The 20,037-nt window shown below is 48.8% G+C and overlaps 1 protein-coding gene across 2 annotated transcripts in view; it reads right to left on the bottom strand.

Annotated features, from left to right (window-relative positions):
- The window catches only part of Ccdc187 (coiled-coil domain containing 187), a 62,097-nt gene extending 43,975 nt beyond the window's left edge, over window positions 1-18,122 (bottom strand). For both annotated transcript variants that reach the window (XM_045137939.1, XM_045137458.1), the window contains exons 1-4: window positions 17,780-18,122; window positions 14,131-14,223; window positions 10,595-10,690; window positions 387-503 (exon numbers count right to left, since the gene is read on the bottom strand). In XM_045137939.1, coding sequence (XP_044993874.1) covers window positions 387-503; window positions 10,595-10,690; window positions 14,131-14,223; window positions 17,780-18,122 — 649 coding nt within the window. The remainder of the gene's footprint in view (window positions 1-386; window positions 504-10,594; window positions 10,691-14,130; window positions 14,224-17,779) is intronic.
- Window positions 18,123-20,037: the final 1,915 nt, after the last annotated feature.

The following is a 20,037-nucleotide window of genomic DNA, read 5'->3' as shown; positions in this document are numbered from 1 at the left end:
AACACACAAGGGATCTGTAAGGACAGCTGCCGCATCTGGGTGAGCCACTTGCTTGACAAGTGTGCCAACCAGAGGAAGGGTGGGTGTCCATCTCAGGAGCGTCCACTCCTGCCTGTGCTCTTCGGGAAAGCCCACACCTGCTCCTGGAGCTGAGCAGAATCTCTCAAGAACCAAAGTACTTTTCTGAGGTTCTTAAGGTAATTATTTCCCCCATTTTCCTCTCGAATGGTAAACATCAGCATGGCTCTTAGGAGAAGCTCCCAGCTACCACCTTCCTTAGGGCTATGGAAGGGGGACTCTCCCTCTGCCGCACCCACCCCATTGACACCACAGCAAAGCAGGGCAAGCAAGGCTTAGGCAGAGGCAGAGGCAGAGGCTTGAGGTACCTAATTCCACGCCGGGGGCCTTGCTCGGGAGGCGGGGCAAGGTGGGAGGGGGCCCCAACAGCTGCCTCACCAGGGCTCGTCCTTTCCTCCAGGCGTACACACCAGCCAACTCAGAATCTTGAACAGAAAACACAGCGAGGCCCCGTAGCCCTCTGAACACTGGCCGGGACGGGGAGATGGGTGGCACCCAGAAGACCACTTTCCCTGTCCTTGCAGGGGTTCAAAGACAATTTCTTGCATCTAGGCTTCCATAGGGAAGAGCCAACCGAACAGACAGCATACAGCGAGGTTTCATGATCCTTAGGGTGACCCACATCTGCTGTGCTGCTCAGTAGAGAGGGTAATGAGACCTCTATTCAACAGCTAGGACCGAGGCACTAAATACACAGCCAAGCACACAGCCCATACTTGGCCAGTGACAGATGCAACAAGGCAGAAGTCCCTGATGGCTCCTGCAAGCTGGCCACCTTACCAGGGACCAGGGAAGCCAGTATTGTCACAGAACGCATGACCATTAATCTACTCTGAAGCTGGGCAAAAGCTGGGAGGATCAGCGATGACTCCAGGCCTCCTAGATGGCAAAAATAAATGACCACCACATTCCCAGAACAGGGAGCTTTCTTTCATGGATGGTGGCATAGAATAAATGTCACCTAGGCTGGAGAGATGGCTTAGCAGTTAAGGCACTTGCCTGCGAAGCCAAAGGACCCAGGTTCTATTCCCCAGGACACACGTAAGCCAGATGCACAAGTGGCACATGTGTCTAGAGTTTGTTTGCAGCAGCTGAAGGCCCTGGCATGCCCATTCGCTTTTTGCCTCTCTATCTCCCTTCCTCAAATAAATAAAAAACAAAATTAAAAAGTATCTTAAAAAAATCATCTGTCAAGGTTTTACTTCATAAACCCAGGTTACATTCACCAATGCCAACACCAGCCCACCATCACAAAACTCCATCCGCAAGGACCCCAGTGAAGGCGTTAAGCAGGCCGTCATTCACACTCACACGCACGTACACACTCACACCCCAACTCACTTTCACACCCCTCTCACACACTCTTGTCCATTTACATTACAATTCTCACACATACTCAAACTCTTCCATGCACCCACACACGTTTACATATTTACACACATCCAAGGCTCGCCAGTTCACGTGTTTTCATGCTTTCACACACTCTCCACTCACACAGATTCTCAGATACATTCACACCATCACACGTGTTCCTTCCCTGCCAGAGTCTGTGCCTTCTGACACAGGAAGTCGCGCAAGGACTCAGAGCTACGTGGCTGTGCCTCCTGACGACAATGCCTTCTGATGACACCTCGGCCAGCCTCAGGTATCTTCCTCCACTGCTCTTCCACTTTAATTTTGAGACGGTGTATCTCAGTGAACCTAAAGCGCACTGATTAGGCTAGACCAGCCAGCCAGCAGGCCCCAGCGCTTGCCTTGTTTCTGCCTCCCCTGCGCCAGGGCTCCAGGCACCCACCACTGCACTGGCATTTTACGTGGGGACCTAAACTTGAGCCACTGGGCTTCAGCAGCAAGTGCTTTGCTGACTAAACCATCTTCCTGGCTCTTTGCTTTTTTTTTTCAGTGCATTCTCAGCTTATGCTTATGTACATACAGATGCAGCATTTCCAACTCACAACAGTTCCTTTTAAAAAAAATTTATGTGGGATATGGTGGCACACGTCTTTAATCCCAGCGCTCAGAAGGCAGAGGTAGGCCGGATGTGGTGGCCTATACCTGTAATCCCAGCTCTTGGGAGGCAGAGGTAGGAGGATCACCATGAGTTCAAGGCCAGCCTGAGACTACATAGTGAATTCCAGGTCAGCTTGGACTAGAACGAAACCCTACAATGAAAAACTAAAAAAAAAGAAAAGAAAAGAAAAAGAAAGAAGGCAGAGGTAGGAGGATCACTGTGAGTTCAAGGCCACCCTGAGACTCCATAGTGAATTCCAGGTCAGCCTAAGCTAGAGTGAGACCCTACCTTGAAAAAAAAAAACAAAAAATATATTATTTATTTGAGGGAAAGAGAAAGAATGGGTGCACCAGGGCCTCTAGCCGCTGCAAAGAAACTCCAACCTCATATGCCCCCTTGTGCATCTGGCTTACATGGGTCCTGGAGAATTGAACGTGGGACGTTAGGCTTCCCAGGCAAGTGTCTCAACCACTAAGCCATCTCTCCAGCCCAACAGTTCCTTTTTCATCAAGAAATAAAATTCCACCCTGAGATTGCATAGTGAATTCCAGGTCAGCCTGGGCTAGAGCAAGATGCTACCTTGAAAAACCACAAGAAAAAAAGAAAGAAAGAAAAGTCAAGCTGGGCGTGGTGGTGCACGCCTTTAAACCCAGAACTTGGGAGGCAGAGGTAGGAAGATCACTGTGAGTTTGAGGCCAGTCTGAGGCAACATAGTGAATTCCAGGTTAGCCTGGGCTAGAGTGAGACCCCACCTCGAAAAAACAAAAAATAAGTAAATAAATAAATAAATACAATCCTTTCAAAACTCCCAAAGATACATAAGTTAAGAAGAAGCAAGCTGCCTTTTGTAGTAGCTCCAACATAGTAAGTGGAGCTAACAGTATCTTTAATGCCAATGTAGAATATGCAGACCAGCAAGCAAGTAGCAAACAAGTTCTGTAATTAAAGGATAGTAAAACTACTGGGAAGAAATGCCATTCTTGGGCTGGAGAGATGGCTTAGTGGTTAAGTGCTCACCTGTGAAGCCTGAGGACCCCAGTTCGAGGCTCGATTCCCCAGGACCCACGTTAGCCAGATGCATAAGGGGGCGCATGCGTCTGGAGTTCGTTTGCAGTGGCTGGAGGCCCTGGCGCATCCATTCTCTCTCTCTCTCTCTCTCTCTCCCTCTCTGTCACTCTCAAATAAATAAAAATAAACAAACAAAAAATTTTAAAAAAATAAATGCCATTCTTTTATGTTTTAAATATTTTACTGATTTATTTATTTATGAGAAAGAGAGAGTGGGCACACCAGGCCTCTACTCACTGCAAACAAACTCTAGACACATGCGCCACTTTGAGCATCTGGCTTTACGTGGGTAGTGGGGAATCGACCCCCAGGATTAGTGTCAAGACCAGTACAGTTGTTTAAATATTGATAATATTCTTCCAGAATACTAGTCTGATCTTTAGGGAGCAGGGAGGAGAGAGAAGGGTCATTGCTGGGAACCGAAGCCAGGGTTCATGCCAGTTTAGCCAAATGCTTTACTAAGCTATACGCCAAGCACCCTCTGCTTTTAAAGGAACATGTTTTTATGTATTTATTTATTTAAGAATGACAGAGATAGACAGAAAGGGAGAATGGGCACACCAGGGCCTCCAGCCACTGCAAACGAACTCCAGACGTATACGCCCCCTTGTGCATCTGGATAACGTGGAGCCTGGGAAATCGAGCCTCAAACCAGGGTCCTTAGGCTTCACAGGCAAGCACTTAACCACTAAGCCATCTCTCCAACACAGGAACACGTTTTTATTACAGAAAACAGCGACTTCTAATATGTTCATATCATCATTCCTCTGCATACAAGTATCAAATTAATATTTTTTGAGTGTACTTAGAATATTTTTAAATGCAGACTTGAGCTTCATTGTTTTTTGTTTGTTTGCTTGCTTGCTTGTTTTTGTTGTTGTTTTTTTGAGGAAGGGTTTCACTCTAGCCCAGGTTGACCTGGAATTCACTCAGTAGTCTCAGGATGGCATTGAAGTCACAACGATCCTCCTACCTCTACCTCCCAAGTGCTGGGATTAAAGGCGTGCACCACCATGCCTGGCTTTAAGTTTTGTTTTTAACAAATCATTAAGTGAATTTTGGCTCAGGACCAATTTTTCCAACAATTTCTGAAGTCACCTTAAACATATTTCTGCTATATTGTTCTACATACTGATGTGAAGTGGCATTCTCAGCACTGACCATTATAACATCAAAGTGTCCAGCTGGGAAGACAGCTCGGTCAGTGAATTCAGTTGCCAGTACCCACATGAACGCCGGGCGCGTTGTCATACACCTGCAATCCCAGCACTGGGGAGGGGAGGACAGGCCGATCCTGGAGCTTGCTGGCTAGCCAGTCTATCCTGATTGGTGAGCTCCAGGCCAATGAGAGATCCTGCCTCAAAGAGATACCACCCAAGATTGTTCTATGTGCCTTTTCACCCATCTATACATGTCCATGTACAAAGGAACATGCATACACTCAAGCATACACACACATGCACGCACACAAAAAAAAAAAAAAAAAAAAAAAAAATTAAGGGAATGGGAAGATGCCTCAACAGTTAAAGGCATTTAACTCACAAAGCCTGCTGGTCTGGGTTCAATTCCCACATAAGCCAGATGCAAGAAGTGGCACATGCATCTGGTGATCATTTGCAGAGGCAAGAGACCCTGGCATGTCCCCCACAAGTTCAAATAAATAAGTTTTTTAAATTATTTTAGATTTCATTTAGCACACCAGGGCATTCAGCCACTGTAAACAAACTCCAGATGCATGTGCCACCTTGTGCATCTGGCTTACATGGGTCCTGGGGAATCGAACCTTGGTCCTTTAGCTTCTCAGGCAAACACCTTAATCACTAAGGCAAATCTCCCATCCAAATAAAAATTTTTAAAAAGAAAAAAACTCTCAAAGAATTGTTCAACCCTGAAAAATGTTGAAGATACTCTATACCTGCACTATCAAATATTCAGCCAAGATTTAGCCCTTTATTGTTTCATTTTAATTATTTTGTTTATTATTTATACGCAAGCAGACGGGGGTTAGGGGGAGAGGAATGGGCATGCCAGGTTCTCCTGCCACTCACTGCAAACATGCTCCAGATACATGGGCCACTCTATGCATCTGGTCTTAATGTGGACACTGAGGAATCAAACCCAGGCTATCAGGCCTTGCAAGTACGTACCCTTAATTAACTGCTGAGCCATCTCTCCAGCCCAAGATTTACTTCTTTATGTAAAAACAAACACATACGAGCCTGGTGCATGCCTTTAATCCCAGCACTTGGGAGGCAGAGATAGGAGGATCACTGAGTTCCAGGCCACCCTGAGACTACATATTGAATTCCAAGTCAGCCTGAGCTAGAGTGAGACACTACCTCGAAAAACAAAAACAAAAAACAAAAGAAACAAACAAACAAAAACCCAGGTATGGGCCACATATGCCTGTAACGTTAGTACTGAGGAGGTCGAGGGTGGAGATAATAGGATCATTAGAATTCAATTGTCAGCCAGTCTACCTGAAAACAATAAAATGAAATAGCTTGAGCTCCAAGTTTAGTGAGAGACTCTGTCTCAGGGAAACAAGCATGCACACGCATCCACACACACACACACACACACACACACACACACACACACACACACGCTGCTGTGGGACAGAACCCTGAGCCACGGCGGGTGGGGGTCAGCAGCGTGGTCTCATAATCCCACACCTGGACTTAAATCTAGCTGCCACTCACCAGTCGTGGGCCTACAGCAAATGACTTAGCTTCTCTGTGCCTGGCTTCGACATCTTACACAGGGGAGCATGTCTAACAACCGGCCAGGGCCAAGAATGGCCACTGTCTTCCCATATGCACAGGAATACAGGCTAGATTCCTCAGGCTCAGGGTGAAGGCCAAGGCCCATGCTGAGGTCACTGTCCTAGCTGGCCACACCTGGGAGTAAGGTTCAACCAGGTCAGGCTTGCTGGCGGGGTGCCTCAGTCCCCAGCAGCCTTTTCACGGCACACACTGTCATGCTGCCTGTGCCGGGTGTCAGGACAGAGACCTCACATAGCAAGAGCCGCCCCCGCAGACTTCCTTCACTGCAGCCAAGCCATTAGCCCACCCGAGGGGTCCCAGTCGATAAATGGGTCCTGATGGGTACATTTTTTTTCTTCCGCCAAGCAGTTTAATGGCAATTAATTTATTTTACGAGATGACTTTTAATCTGTGGAAATGCATGGAGTCCCAAGTGTCCTGTCAAAGCTCAGGGCCGACCTAATCTGTGATAAAAAATGCAAAATGAGGTGGTATAATCGAAAATTAAATATCAGGCTTCATTTTCCTCTGGCCCAGATGGATGAATATTTTATAACTATTGTGATTTAATTTTTTGTTAACTACAGCAAAATTCTAATTCATCCAATTCCCAAGTCCTGCTGCTCTGACCTCTGAACCCAAACTCATCTCTCCTTAGCCCAGCTGTGGCTTCATCACTGACAGAAACTAATGGTCACCATCACGAGGGTGACATGGTGACTACAGTGATGAATGCGGCCAGTGGCATGCCCTCTGACCCTGTGTCAGCAGACGGTGGGTCATTTTTCAAGCAAACCATTAAAACAAAACAAAATTTAAAGAAATCTGGGGAGGGGGGTGATGATGATGCAGAAAATGGTTATAACTTATGCATTTTCAGGAGATTTCTATAACTTTCTTTCTTGGATCTCTACAGCGTCTCTCACTTGAGTCCCAGTGATGACTCTTTACTTCTTTTCTTTCTTTCTTTTTTTTTTCGGTTTTTCGAGGTAGGGTCTCCCTCTAGCCCAGGCTGACCTGGAATTCACTATGGAGTCTCAGCGTGGCCTCGAACTCACGGTGATCCTCCTACCTCTGCCTCCCGAGGGCTGAGATTAAAGGAGCGCGCCACCACACCCGGCCCTACTTCTTGTGCTGTGTTTCCTCTGGTCAGCCAAACAGGCTTGTCTGTCCAGTTCCATGAGTTTCCCCAGCTCTGAACAACTGACAGAAAACGTACTGCTTAATTAGGAATCGTGCCATACACAAGATCTCATCTTAAGTTTGGGCAAAATCTTAAAACTTTATTTCAATAGTTCAACGTTTAAAAGGCTGGAGGGCTAAAAATGAATGAACAAGCCAGGCATGGTGGCACACGCCTTTAATCCCAGCACTCAGGAGGCAGAGGTAGGAGGTTTGCAGTGAGTTCGAGGCCACCCTGAGACTACAGAGTGAATTCCAGGTCAGCCTGGGCCAGAGACCACACCTCAAAAAAACAAAAAAATGAGCAAACAGTCTATATAGCATGCGTGCCAGGCTGGAACACACACCACACCTCGCATGAGGTATGTGTACTTATGTATGTATGTGATAGTCAAAAAAAAAAAAAAAAACTGGAAAGAAATCATGAATGGGAAGGAAGAGTTTTTATGGGTAGTAGGAAATTGAGAGCTAAGGGAGTCAAAAGGTAAGAAGGCAGAAGAGGACAGTAACTCGGACAAGAAGAGCAACCACGTGGATAAAGAGAGGGAGCCCAGGGAGGGAAATGGGGAATAAGAACAACTGAGAGCAAATTGAAATTAGTCCTGGGTAGCCAGGCATGGTGGTGCACGCCTTTAATCTTAGGACTTGGGAGGCAGAGGCAGGAGGATCACTGAGAGTTTGAGGCCACCCTCAGACTACATAGTGAGTTCCAGGTCATCTGAGACTAGTGTGAGACCCTACTTCGGAAAAAAAAAAAAGTACTGGGTAAAGATGTCATAATGATATGCACTAATTTCTCATCGGCGAGGACTCGGCGGGCCGCAGAGGAGGGTCTTCAGTGAGACGAGGAGAGAAGAGCTGGACATTTGGACTATAACCACCTGGGACCTTACCAAGACTCCTTATGCTCGTGTAGGAAAGCTCACAAACACACAAAAATAAAAGCCATGTCATAGCGCCCTCTCTTATTAAAATGAACATGGCAGATATATCAACTTCCTGCTGAGCTGCCAGGGACAAGAGAGACACATATTCATTCTGCTGGAAGCCACCGCTCTGCCCAGGAGCAGCAGAGCTGGGAGTCTGGTGACACTAGACAAAAACATAGGTGGTCACAGAACCACTGCCTACCCCACCTTCCACAGGGCCCATGACACTGACCTCATGGAGCGGGGGAACCTGAGGTATGTAGACTCATATATGCGTCTATATGTATGTACATATGTGTGTATATGTATACACACACACACACACACACACACACATATAATTTATTAGAGAGAGAGGGACAAAGAGAAAGAAGCAGACACACAGGCAGACAGAAAGAACGAATGGGCACACCAGGGCCTCCTGCCACTGTAAACAAACTCCAGATGCAGGCGCCACTTTGTGCAATTGGCTTTGCGTGGGTACTGGGGAATCTAACCTGGGCCATCAGGCTTTGCCAGTAAATGCCCTTAACCACTGAGCCATCTCTCCAGACCCAACCCCAGCATTTTTCTTATGCTTAGGATGAGGGTCCTGCCAAGCTGATCTCGGCCTCAGTGGGTAATGATCTCCCCACTTGGGGACTCTGGTGGTGTTCCTGAGCCCAAGCTAAAGGAGAGCCTTTGCAAGGGCTGAGACATGCTCTCTAAACACAGCTGGCTCTTGGATAAGGAACATGGGCCTGGAGCTGGAAAGGTCAGGGTCCAGCCTGGCTCTCTGCCTGTGTGGCATGGGTAAGCTACCCAACCACCCTGAGCCTCAGTTTCCACAGCTAGAAAACTGGAGCCAACTTGGTAGGGTCTCACTCCAGCCCAGGCTGACCTGGAATTCACCATGGACTCTCAGGTGGCCTCAAACTCACAACAGTCCTCCTACCTCTGCCTCCAGGGTACTGGGATTAGAGGTGTGCGCCACCACGCCCGGCCCAGCACACTCTTGAGAACGAAGTAAGCTGGTGAGGCACATACAGCTGGACCTTGTGGACTTTCTAGAAGGAAATAAGGGGGGGGGGACTCTATCTGCCTCCCTTCCAAGGATCTCCCACATAATCCTGCCCTTCTTTGGGGGATCAGATGATCCAGCTGGAGAACAAGGACTCACTTGGGCTCACCCCAGAAGCTCCGGAGACAGCACCATGGCTGGAAAGCTGAGTGCTTGTAAGCTCCAAGTCCACAGAGGAGGCATGTGAGTTTGAAGTCCACTGGGCACACCTCACCACCCACAGGGCCACTTAGTAGAACCCCTGAGGACATGCATTGAAGCTGACCATCACACAGAGCTCAGCTAGCTTAAAAAGCCCCTTAGCCTGCCCAGAGCTCCAGGAGATATGCCAAGGCCCATCCCACCACCAACTGCTGTGTGACGTGTACTTTCCCATGGTATTCTTTTTTATTTTATTTTTAAAATTTATTTATGAGAGAGAGGATGGGCACGTCAGGGCCTCTAGCCACTGCAGACAAACTCCAAAGGCATGCGCCACCATATGCATCTGGCTGACCTCGATTCTGGGGAATCAAACCTGGGTCCTTAGGCTTTGTAGGCAAGTGCCTTAAACTCTAAGCCATCTCTCCAGCCCTCCCATGTTATTCTTTTTTAAAAAATACTTTATTTTTATTTATTTATTCATTTGACAGAGAAAGAGGGAGAGAGAGAATAGGTGCACCAGGGCCTCCAGCCACTGTAAACGAACTCCAGACACACGCACCCCCTTGTGCATCTGGATAATGTAGGTCCTGGGGAATCGAACCTGGGTCCTTTGGCTTTGCAGGCAAACGCCTTAACTGCTAAGCCATCCCTCCAGCCCCCATGTTATTCTTTTTAAATTTTTTTTTATTTATTTGAGAGCAACAGACAGAGAAAGAGGCAGAGAGAGAGAGAATGGGCATGCTAGGGCCTCCAGCCACTGCAAACGAACTCCAGACGCATGCACCCCCTTGTGCATCTGGCTAATGAGGGTCCTGGGGGAATCGAGCCTCCAACAGCAGTCCTTAGGACTCATAGGCAAGTGCTTAACCGCTAAGCCATCTCTCCAGCCGCCGCCCCACCCGTGTTATCCTTGGTCCCTCTACCAGTCTGTTACAGAAGGCGTAAGCAGTAAGAGCTGGTTAAATGACACTCTTAGACACAGGCAGACACACCTCTGACAAGCAGACAAGTTGGGCTGCCACCTTCCCAGCATGCTGTTGCTCCGCAGAGCAGTGGACCGAGTACGGCCAGACGGCTCTGTGTCCTTCCAAACTGCGGGGCCTCAAAGACTAGCCACAGCATTTGGGGACGTCGCAGACTTTTACTTCACAGCAGGGGCACAGCCCTGACATATGGGAGTGATAGGCTGATCCGTGATGGCTCAGCTCCTCCTATCCCAGAGACCCGCGCGCCCCATTTCTCGTGGCAGCGCAGGTGGCTCCTGGCAGCCAGTATCCCCGACACAGAATCTAGGGGCTTGTGCAGTTCCCACCAGCCAAGATCATAGACTCCAGGGCCCTGAGCTGAAAAACCTCACCTCTGCATTTGGCAGCTCTGCCAGGGGTGGGAGACTGCAGGGCCTTCTCTCTCTTGCAGGAAGCGCTTTTGCTCCTTTTGGTGTTTGCCCTGGCAGCTGTGAGAGAAGCGGGGGAGGGAGGATAAGAAGGGAGGACGATGATAAGACAACGTGCAGACGGGCAATGCGCGCCCCTTGCTGCTGGGCCTGGATTCCTGTTTGCCGAGCACATGGATGAGCCAAGTCCCAAGAGAAGCCAGGTGTGGGGACTTTGGCCTGAACATGGTTCCTGACTGGGGGATAGGGAAGGACTGGAGCTGAGGGGTCCACCCTCTGGCTGACAGCAAGATGACAGGCCCTGGAGGGGTAGAGCTCCTTCAGCACGCTGGCAGGTCAGGGGCAGGATCTAGAAGGTGAACCCAATCCTCAGGCATTCTGATGGTCCTCTTTCCTGGAACTAGTTGATCTTTTTCTTTTTTTTTTGGTTTTTCGAGGTAGGGTCTCACTCTGGTCCAGGCTGACCTGGACTTAACTCTGTAGTCTCAGGGTGGCCTCGAACTCATGGCGATCCTCCTACCTCTGCCTCCCGAGTGCTGGGATTAAAGGCGTGCACCACCACACCCGGCTTGATCTTTTTCTTTAATATTTTATTATTTATTTATTTGAGAGTGGGAGGAGAGAGAATGGGTGTGCTGGGGCCTCCAGCCACTGCAAACGAATTCCAGAGGCATGCAGCACCTTCCGCATCTGGCTTAACCTTGGGTCCTATGGAATCGAACTTGGGTCCTTTGGCTTTGCAGGCAAGTGCCTTCACCTCTAAGCCATCTCTCCAGCCCGAACTATTTGATCTTTTGGTCTTTGTGCTCACTGAGACCAGGAGGAATGAGCATGAGATCGAGAGGAAGGAGTATGCCACCCACGATAGGTGACCAGCAGAGCCAGGCTCACAGAGCAGCTCTGCCCAGGAGTCTGTGGATCTCAATGACGCTGGCTGTACCCCCATCCCCTCCCATGGCTCCCCACACCCCAATCTGTATAGGCCAAGGGGCCTCAAGACCCAGGCCTTCTTCAAAGAATAGGTTCTCAGCAGGGTGTGGTGGCTCAGGTCTGTAATCCCAGCCCTCAGGAGGCTGGAACAGGAAAATCTTGAGATACATAGTCAAACTCTATAAAGAAAATAAGCTCAGTAAGCACTTCTCTTAATGTTCATATGCATATATTAATGCTACTCTCACTTTTGGTAGAAAACTTTCTCTTTTTAGATGGCAGTGACCTTGGGATGACTCAGAAGGCATCATGGTGCTAGGAAGAAGTGACAGGAGTGTTCAGCACTGCCATATTTCTATCACACCTTCCAAGGCTCAAGGTCCATGTGGAAGAGGTGGCAGAAGGAATGTAAGAGCCAAAGGAAGGTAGGACTCCTTACAACATGTTCCTCCAGACACAAAATGGCCTGGATATCCATGACCTCACAGTGCCTGACACTACCTACACAAGACCATCATAATAGGAGGAAAAGATGATGACATCAAAATAAAAGAGAGGGCTGGAGAGATGGCTTAGTGGTTAAGCGCTTGCCTGTGAAGCCTAAGGACCCCGGTTCGAGGCTCGGTTCCCCAGGTCCCACGTTAGCCAGATGCACAAGGGGGCGCACGCGTCTGGAGTTCGTTTGCAGAGGCTGGAAGCCCTGGCGCGCCCATTCTCTCTCTCTCTCCCTCTATCTGTCTTTCTCTCTGTGTCTGTCACTCTCAAATAAATTAATTAATTAATTAATTTAAAAAAATAAAAATAAAAGAGAGACTGATTGAGAGGGGGAGGAGATATGATGCAGAATGGAGTTTCAAAGGGGAAAGTGGGGGTAGGGAGGGCATTACCATGGGATATTATCTACAATCATGGAAATTGTTAATAAAAAAATTAAATTAAAAAAAAGCCAGGCATGGTGGTGCACACCTTTAATCCTAGTACTTGGGAGGTAAGTGGATCGCCAGGAGTTCAAGGCCACCCTGAGACTACATAGTGAGTTCCAGGTTGGCCTGGACTAGAGTGAGACCCTACCTCGAAAAAAAAAAAAAAAAAAAAAAAGAAAAAGAGGGCTGGAGAGATGGTTTAGTGGTTAAGGCATTTGCCTGTGAAGCCTAAGGACCCTGGTTCGATCCTCCAGGACTCACATAAGCCAGATGCACCAGGGGGCGCATGCATCTAGAGTTCGTTTATAGTGGCTGGAGGCCCTGGAGTGTTCTCTCTCTCTTTCCCTCTTTCTCTTTCAAGTAAATATATAAATAAAATATTTAAAAAAAATAAAATAAAAAGAAACTGGGCGTGGGGACGCACACCTTTAATCCCAGCACTCGAGGTTGGAGGATTAATGGGAGTTCACTGTGAGGCCAGTCTGGGACTAAAGAGTGAGTTCCAGGTCAGCCTGGGCTACAGTGAGACCGTAGCTTGAAAAAAAGAAAGGGAAAGGAAAAGATTGTAGAAGAGGAAGACAGAGAGAAAAGGAACGTCCTGTAGGATTTCACTCATGTGACATGCCCGGGATCGTCAGACGCACAGAGACGGGAAGCACAGTGGTAGGCGTCCAGGGCTCAAGGGTTGGATGTGGAGCTATATTCGTGGGGCTGGCGTGGCAACGTGGGCAGATGGAGTGTGCAATGGATGACAGAGGTGCTAAATGAGCTTCATGACCCGTGCAGTCAGAAATGGTGAAGACCAGACATTTTATGGGGCTGGAGAGATGGCTCAGAGGTTAAAGCACTTGCCTGCGAAGTCCTAATGACCTGGGTTCAGTTCCCCAATACCTACGTAAAGCCAGATGCACAGTGTGGCACATGCATCTGGAGTTTGCAGTGGCTGGAGGCCCTGGCTCACCCATTCTCTGTCTTTGTTCTCTCTATTTCTCTATGTTTGCAGATAAATAAATAGACGTTTTATGTTACGGTTTTACTACAAAAATATTGTGTGTGTGTGTATGCACTATAGTCTGTGCCTCATTCTAAACTTGACCAGTGGCCCAGGGGACCCTCTATAGCAGGGAGGGTGGCTCTTAGAACCTGCCTCAACACCTTCAGATGCCTCTTCTGCAGGGGTGAGGCCAGGTTCCTAATGTCATAGGCCTGCCACTGAGAACTGTCCAGGCCCCTTCATTATCAAGCAGACGAATGTCCCCTGGACTCCAGGCCTGTTTTCATGTCCTGGAAGTCTGCGGACTCACCACTCACCTCTCAAGCATATCCAGGGTCAGGTCAGACCACCTGTGGCCACTGCCTTCTATCCACAAGATGAAATAACCAGCCTGGGGGCTAGCAGAGGCCTAGAGGTTTAGGGTCTAGATAGGGGCTGGCATGTGAGGATGGAGAAAGGAACTGGCTGCTTTTTGTGAGGAGATAACTCTATAAGAAGGGATCCCTACCCTGCATTCCTACCTCAGGGCTTTCCCTTTAGAGGCAGAGTGAGAATCCAGGGTTCCAAATCCCAGCCAGGGTCTTCTCTGTGAGTGAGGCCCAGCATGTGGCCCATAGCACTGTCTGAATGTCCCGCTATTCAGGACCACTCACCTGAAGTCTGGTGCTGGGAGATCCTGGAGAGCTCCCTCCCCAGGCTGGGAGGTTCCCTGTCTTCACCCCTACACTCCACTGTGCTCAGCATGCCTACAGCAGATAAAAAGAAAGGAGCGCGGAGAAAGAAATTCTGTGACTAATTTCCAGAATAAAGTCTCAGTTTGACAGCCTCTTCCCAACACCTCAAGCCTAGGAATACATCCCACAGGGCCATCTGGCACACACAGACACTTAGCTGGGAAGTCACACCCCATTCCCGTCACAGGCTGGGTGGCACGCCTTTAATCCTAATACTTGGGATACAGAGGTAGGAGGATCACTGTGAGTTCAAGGCCAGCCTGAGACTATGGAATGAGTTCCAGGTCAGCCTGGGATAAAGTGAGAGTCTATCTTGAAAAACCAAATATATAAATATATATTGCAAAAGTGCAAAAGCTGGCACAGACATCTCGCCCTGGAGGCTTCATCAAGCCACCAATGAGCAGAGCTCTGCACACTCCAACACGGTTTGAACCACGTGGCATGAGAATGCAGTATCCCAAGCACATGCATTAAATAACTTATTTCATTTTTATTTATTTGAGAGAGAGAAAAAAAGAGAGAAAATGGGCACCCCAGGGCCTCTAGCCACAAGAAATGAACTCCAGACACATGCACCACCTTGTGCATCTGGCTTACATGGCTTCTGGGAAATGGAACCTGGGTCCTTAGGCTTCACAGGAAAGTGCCTTAAGCACTAAGCCATCTCTCCAGCCCCATTAAATGGCTTAAAGAGACTGTAACGGGATGTAAAGTGTCCCTCAAAAGGCTTGGTCCAAAAGCTGATTGCATCATGAAGGCTCTGACCTATGAATGGATTAATCTATTGATGGATTCCTAATCTGATGGCATTACTGAGAGAGAACAGACCATAGGGTGTGGGGTCTGAAGGAAGTAGGTCATGGAGAATGTTCCACCCTATTTCTGATCTTCTCCCACCCTAACCCCAGCTTCCTATGGCTCCCATGAGGCCAGCAGCTTCCTCTGCCCCTCCCTGTCCCCTTGATGCTCTAACTCACATCAGGATCACACAGCAAAGCAGCAATCCCTCCGTGGGCTGAACCCTCTAAAACCATGAGCCAAAGTTAAACAGTTTTTGCTGGACATTTGCCACAGTGGTGAAAAGTACAATGAACATAAAAAGTTAGTACCGAGAAGTGGGGTTATAAACCAGGCGAGGTGACACATGCCTCTAATCCCAGCACTCGGGAGGCAGAGGTAGGAGGATCGCCATGAGTTCAAGGCCACCCTGAGACTACATAGTAAATTCCAGGTCAGCCTGGGCTAAAGTGATACCCTACCTTGAAAAATAAAAGAAGAAGAAGAAGAAGGAGGAAGAGGAGGAGGAGGAGGAGGAGGAGGAGAAGGAGGAGAAGGAGAAGGAGAAGGAGAAGAAGAAGAAGAAGAAGAAGAAGAAGAGAAGAAGAAGAAGAAGAAGAAGAAGAAGAAGAAGAAGAAGAAGAAGAAGAAGAAGGAGAAGAAGGAGGAGAAGAAGAAGGAGAAAATCACTTCCTTAAAAAGTCACAGACCCAGCTGGAGGGATGGCTTAGTGGTTAAGGCACTTTTGCCTATAAAGCCAAAGGACCCAGATTCCATTTCCCAGGACCCACGTTAGCCACATGCACTAGGGGTGCATGCTGCTGGAGTTCATTTGCAGTGTCTGGAAGCCCTGGAGTACCCATTCTTTATCTCTATCTGCCTCTTTCTCCCCTCCCCTCTCAAATAAATAAAAATATCTTTTAAAAAGTCACAGAAGCAGGCTGGGGAGATGGTTAAGGCACTTGCCTGAAAAACCAAGGGACCCAGGTTCAATTCCCCAGGACCCATATAGGCCAGATGCACAAGGCGGTGCACCTGTCTGGAGTTTTTTTGTAGTGGCTGGAGGCCATGGCACGTCCATTCTCTCTCCCTTTTCCCACACTTTCCCTACCTGCCTCTTTCTTTCTCTCAAATAAATAAAAATTATATATATATAATTATATATATAATATATATAATTATATATATAATTATATATATATAATAATATATAATATATATAATAAAAATTATATATATTACATATAATTTTATAATTATATATATAATTTTATATATAATTTTATATATAATAATATATAATATATTATATATAAGAAAAATTATATATATATATAACTTTATATATATATATAATTTTTATTTATTTGAGAGAAAGAAAGAGGCAGGTAGGGAAAGTGTGGGAAGAGGGGGAGAGAATGGACGTGCCATGGCCTCCAGCCACTACAAAAAAACTCCAGATGCATGCACTCCCTTGTGCATCTGGCTTACATGGGTCCTGTGGAACCGAACCGAGGTCCTTTAGCTTTGCAGGCAAACACCTTAACCGCTAAGCCATCTCTCCAGTCCCCAAAAATATATTTTATAAAAGTCACAGAAGAACAAGTCCTATAGGATTCTGCTTCCCCCAGTCATGAGACCAGTAAGGAGCGGAAGTACAAAGTAGATGCCAGGGGCTTGGGAACAGGTGGGACGGGGGGGTTGAGTCTGGAAAGATGAGAGCATTCTGACAAAAAAAAGATGGAGGCAATGGCTACACATAAGGAACACTGCCAAACAGGATGGGAGCTGGGCGTGGTAGCGCACGCCTTTAATCCCAGCACTTGGGAGGCAGAGGTAGGAGGATTGTCACGAATTCAAGGCTACCCTGAGACTACACTGTGAATTCCAGGTCAGCCTGGCATAGAGTGAGACCCTAGCTAGGAAAAACAAAGGCAGGATGGGGGATGGGGAGATGGTGACTCAGCAGTTAAGAGGCGCTTCAATTTCTCAGCCTCCCATAGAACCTGATGCAAAGTCCACCTACAGCCACGGGCAGCAGAGCCCAAAGACTCCAAAGGTCAAGGTCTCAGAGAAGGTGGGGCACAGACACATCGAGGTTGACCTCTGACCTTCACAGGCACACCGTGGCGCACACACAGCCACGCACACCCAAACATGTTAAGTAAATACATAAAAGGCAAGGTGGTCAATTTCATGTGATATATTTCCCCATGGCTTTAAAAGATAAACTAGTGTCTTGGTCTTAATAAGCAAACAGCTCCCTGCCTCCTTAGAAAGTCTTTATTTAGCATTCAGCCAGGAGACCAAGGGGAAGCTCTCTGGGTATTTTTTGAATTACCCCTGTGCCCCTGCCCTCCCTAGGAAATATGCCACGGTTTTGTCGGGATGTGCGTGGGGAGTAGGCAGGCCTTCAAAACCCCACAATGGCTTTTGAGAATGTAGCTGACTGTCCCGGGGTCTGCTTAAACCCTCACTCGGCTCCCATGGCTGCACAGGACACCAGATCCGTCCACACCTCCCATGGGCCCTCCGTGACTTTGTCTTCCAAGGCTTCACCAATGAGTCATGCTCATCCCCAGCTCAGAAGTCCCCTGAACTGCTTTGTTCTTCCAGGTCACAAACCTCTTTCAGGCCTCGGGGAGGAGGGGGCACATAGACCCCTGGCTTGTTCACTTAGGTAGCCCTGCCACCACCACAGCTCAGTCTGCACCATCCGATCCCCACCTGCCCTCCGATTTGCCCCACAGCCTACTGCCCATCCCCAGCAGGCAAAGTGGTCACCGACCTGAGTGGGCAGGGGCTGGAAGAGCTTTCGCCGCCCTGGGGGTCTTCCTCCGGAGCACCGCCGGGGAGGTCTTGCCAAAACACGAGGCACTGGAAGGGACAGAAGTGCCCAGGGAAGCGCAGCTGGTTTTCCAACGTGCCTGGGCCCGGATCTTGTCCCTCAGCTGTTCCAACCGTGGGTCCCTCCGCCTCGGTTGCTGCTGGGGTTCCAACACCTGGGGCGGCCTCTCCTTCCAGGGCCCATGGGGAAGAGCACCCGATTCATGGCCCCCTGAGGAGCCAGAGAGGCGGCCTGATGACACGGAGCTGTCCCCATTCCTGGTGTCCAGACCTGCAGACCACATAGGCAGGTTGCTGGCTTTCTTGTAGGGACCTGGTTCCTCAATGTTGTCAGACCAGGCCACATGGGGAACTGCCCGCAGCGTGCCAAACTGTCGGGAGGGCACGGGCCACCTCAGAGCGGCCGCGAAGTTGTTCTCGGCTGCAGGTGAACAGAGCACGTCTTGCCTTGGATAGAGCAAGAGATACGGCTGATCAGCTGGTATGGTGGCACTGTGTGAGATGCCCATCCCTGGTCCCATTTCTGCCTCATAGCCTAAGAAGGGACAGGAGGGACAGTAAAATGTTCCCACCATGGGGACGTGCTCTGATATTCTTCTGCGGTTCCTGACCACAACCCTTTGAGGCAGATAGCATTTTTTTCAGCCCGATTTACATTACAGGAAAACAGGCTGCAAGAAGTCAGGCCCTGAAGGCACCTAGTTTGGACGGGTCTGGGACCCACACACTCAGCCCGAGTCATCCCACCTCCCGCTGGGACAGCTGCCCCCTGGAGGGAATGTCAGCCGTACTGTGCACACAAACACTACCTGGTCTTGGTGCTGGCCTTCCTGTCAACCATTCTCCCCAGTTCCCTGAGGGAGAAGACACCTTCCTGCTGCCTATCCCGAGAGCAGGATTGCAGGGCTGCACCCAGGGAGGTGGGCAGCACACCCATGACCAGGGTGGACAAGCCAGGCTCTGGGGCCGAGGCAGGTGAGCGTGTGGGGTGAGCCCCGTCACCACAGGGCCCAGGTCTGAAGGTGCAGTCACATGGTGCGCAGGAGATCTACCACCGGGCACCCATCATTGCTCCGGATACGCTGGCTACTACCCTATTCTGGAGCCCAGCCTGTGTGGCTCCCCCGGGACTCAGATAGTCATTGAAGGTGAGTGTGGACAGTGGGTGAGGACCCCGAGCTGACAACGGCTGAGGGGCTTCCTGATGAGCAGCCTCTGATGGGGTGGGAGAGAATTCCAAGTGGCCCATGACAGCATAATAACCCTATGTCACTCTATGACAGCCTGAGGCCTTCAGCTCCCACTGAGGCTCCAGCCAGCACCCAGATGTACCCTCTGACGCTCTAGAAAGTGTACTCTAGGGGGCTTCTGGTCACCTGCATGATACTGAAAGGCAGCATGATAGGAAGGACAGAGCTCTGTGGTCAGCCATCCCTGGGCTCAGCATGGTCTCAGGATGAAGAGACTCAAATCCGAGCTCCATCCCTACCACCAAGATGCCATAGACCCTACCACTCCCTAAGGACCAAGACAGTGAGTTCTCTGCTGCCCTGCCTCCTTGCTGGCTGGGCAAGGAAGGTATAGAGACAGCTAGGAGCCTTATAGGCAAGGGGCTTGCCCCAAGTGACTCTAGGCAATATGGAGCACCACCGAAAACTTTTCCTTCTTTTTCCTTAAGTTTCATTTTTATTTATGAGAGAGAGAGAGAATGAGCACCAAGGCCTCTAGCCACTGCAAATAAACTCCAGATGCCTATGCCACCATGTACATCCGGCTTATGTGGGTACTGGGGAATCAAATCTGGGTCTTTAAGGCTTTGCAGGCAAGTGCTTTAAACTTTAAGCCATTTCTCCAGCCCATTCTTTTTCTTTTCCTTTTTCTTTTTCTTTCTTCTTTTGAGGTAAGGCTTCACTCTAGCCCAGGCTAACCTGGAATTCACTCTGTAGTCTCAGGGTGGCCTTGAACTCACAGCAGTCCTCCTACCTCTGCCTCCTAAGTGCTGGGATTAAAGGCATGAGCCACCAGGTCCCGCTTTCTTTTTTTTAAACAAAAATTATTTATTTGTTTGTTTGTTTCTTTGAGAGAGAGAGAGAGAATGGACATGCCAGGGTCTCTAACGACTGCAAACTCCAGATGTATGTGCCACCTGTGCATCTGGCTTTATGTGGATCCTGGGAATCAAACCTGGGTCCCTTAGAC

The sequence above is a fragment of the Jaculus jaculus genome, chromosome 1 (assembly GCF_020740685.1).
Source record: "Jaculus jaculus isolate mJacJac1 chromosome 1, mJacJac1.mat.Y.cur, whole genome shotgun sequence".
Classification (NCBI taxonomy): Eukaryota; Metazoa; Chordata; class Mammalia; order Rodentia; family Dipodidae; genus Jaculus; species Jaculus jaculus.
Note: the sequence above shows the minus strand (reverse complement) of the source record. Positions and strands in the feature narration are given on the sequence as shown.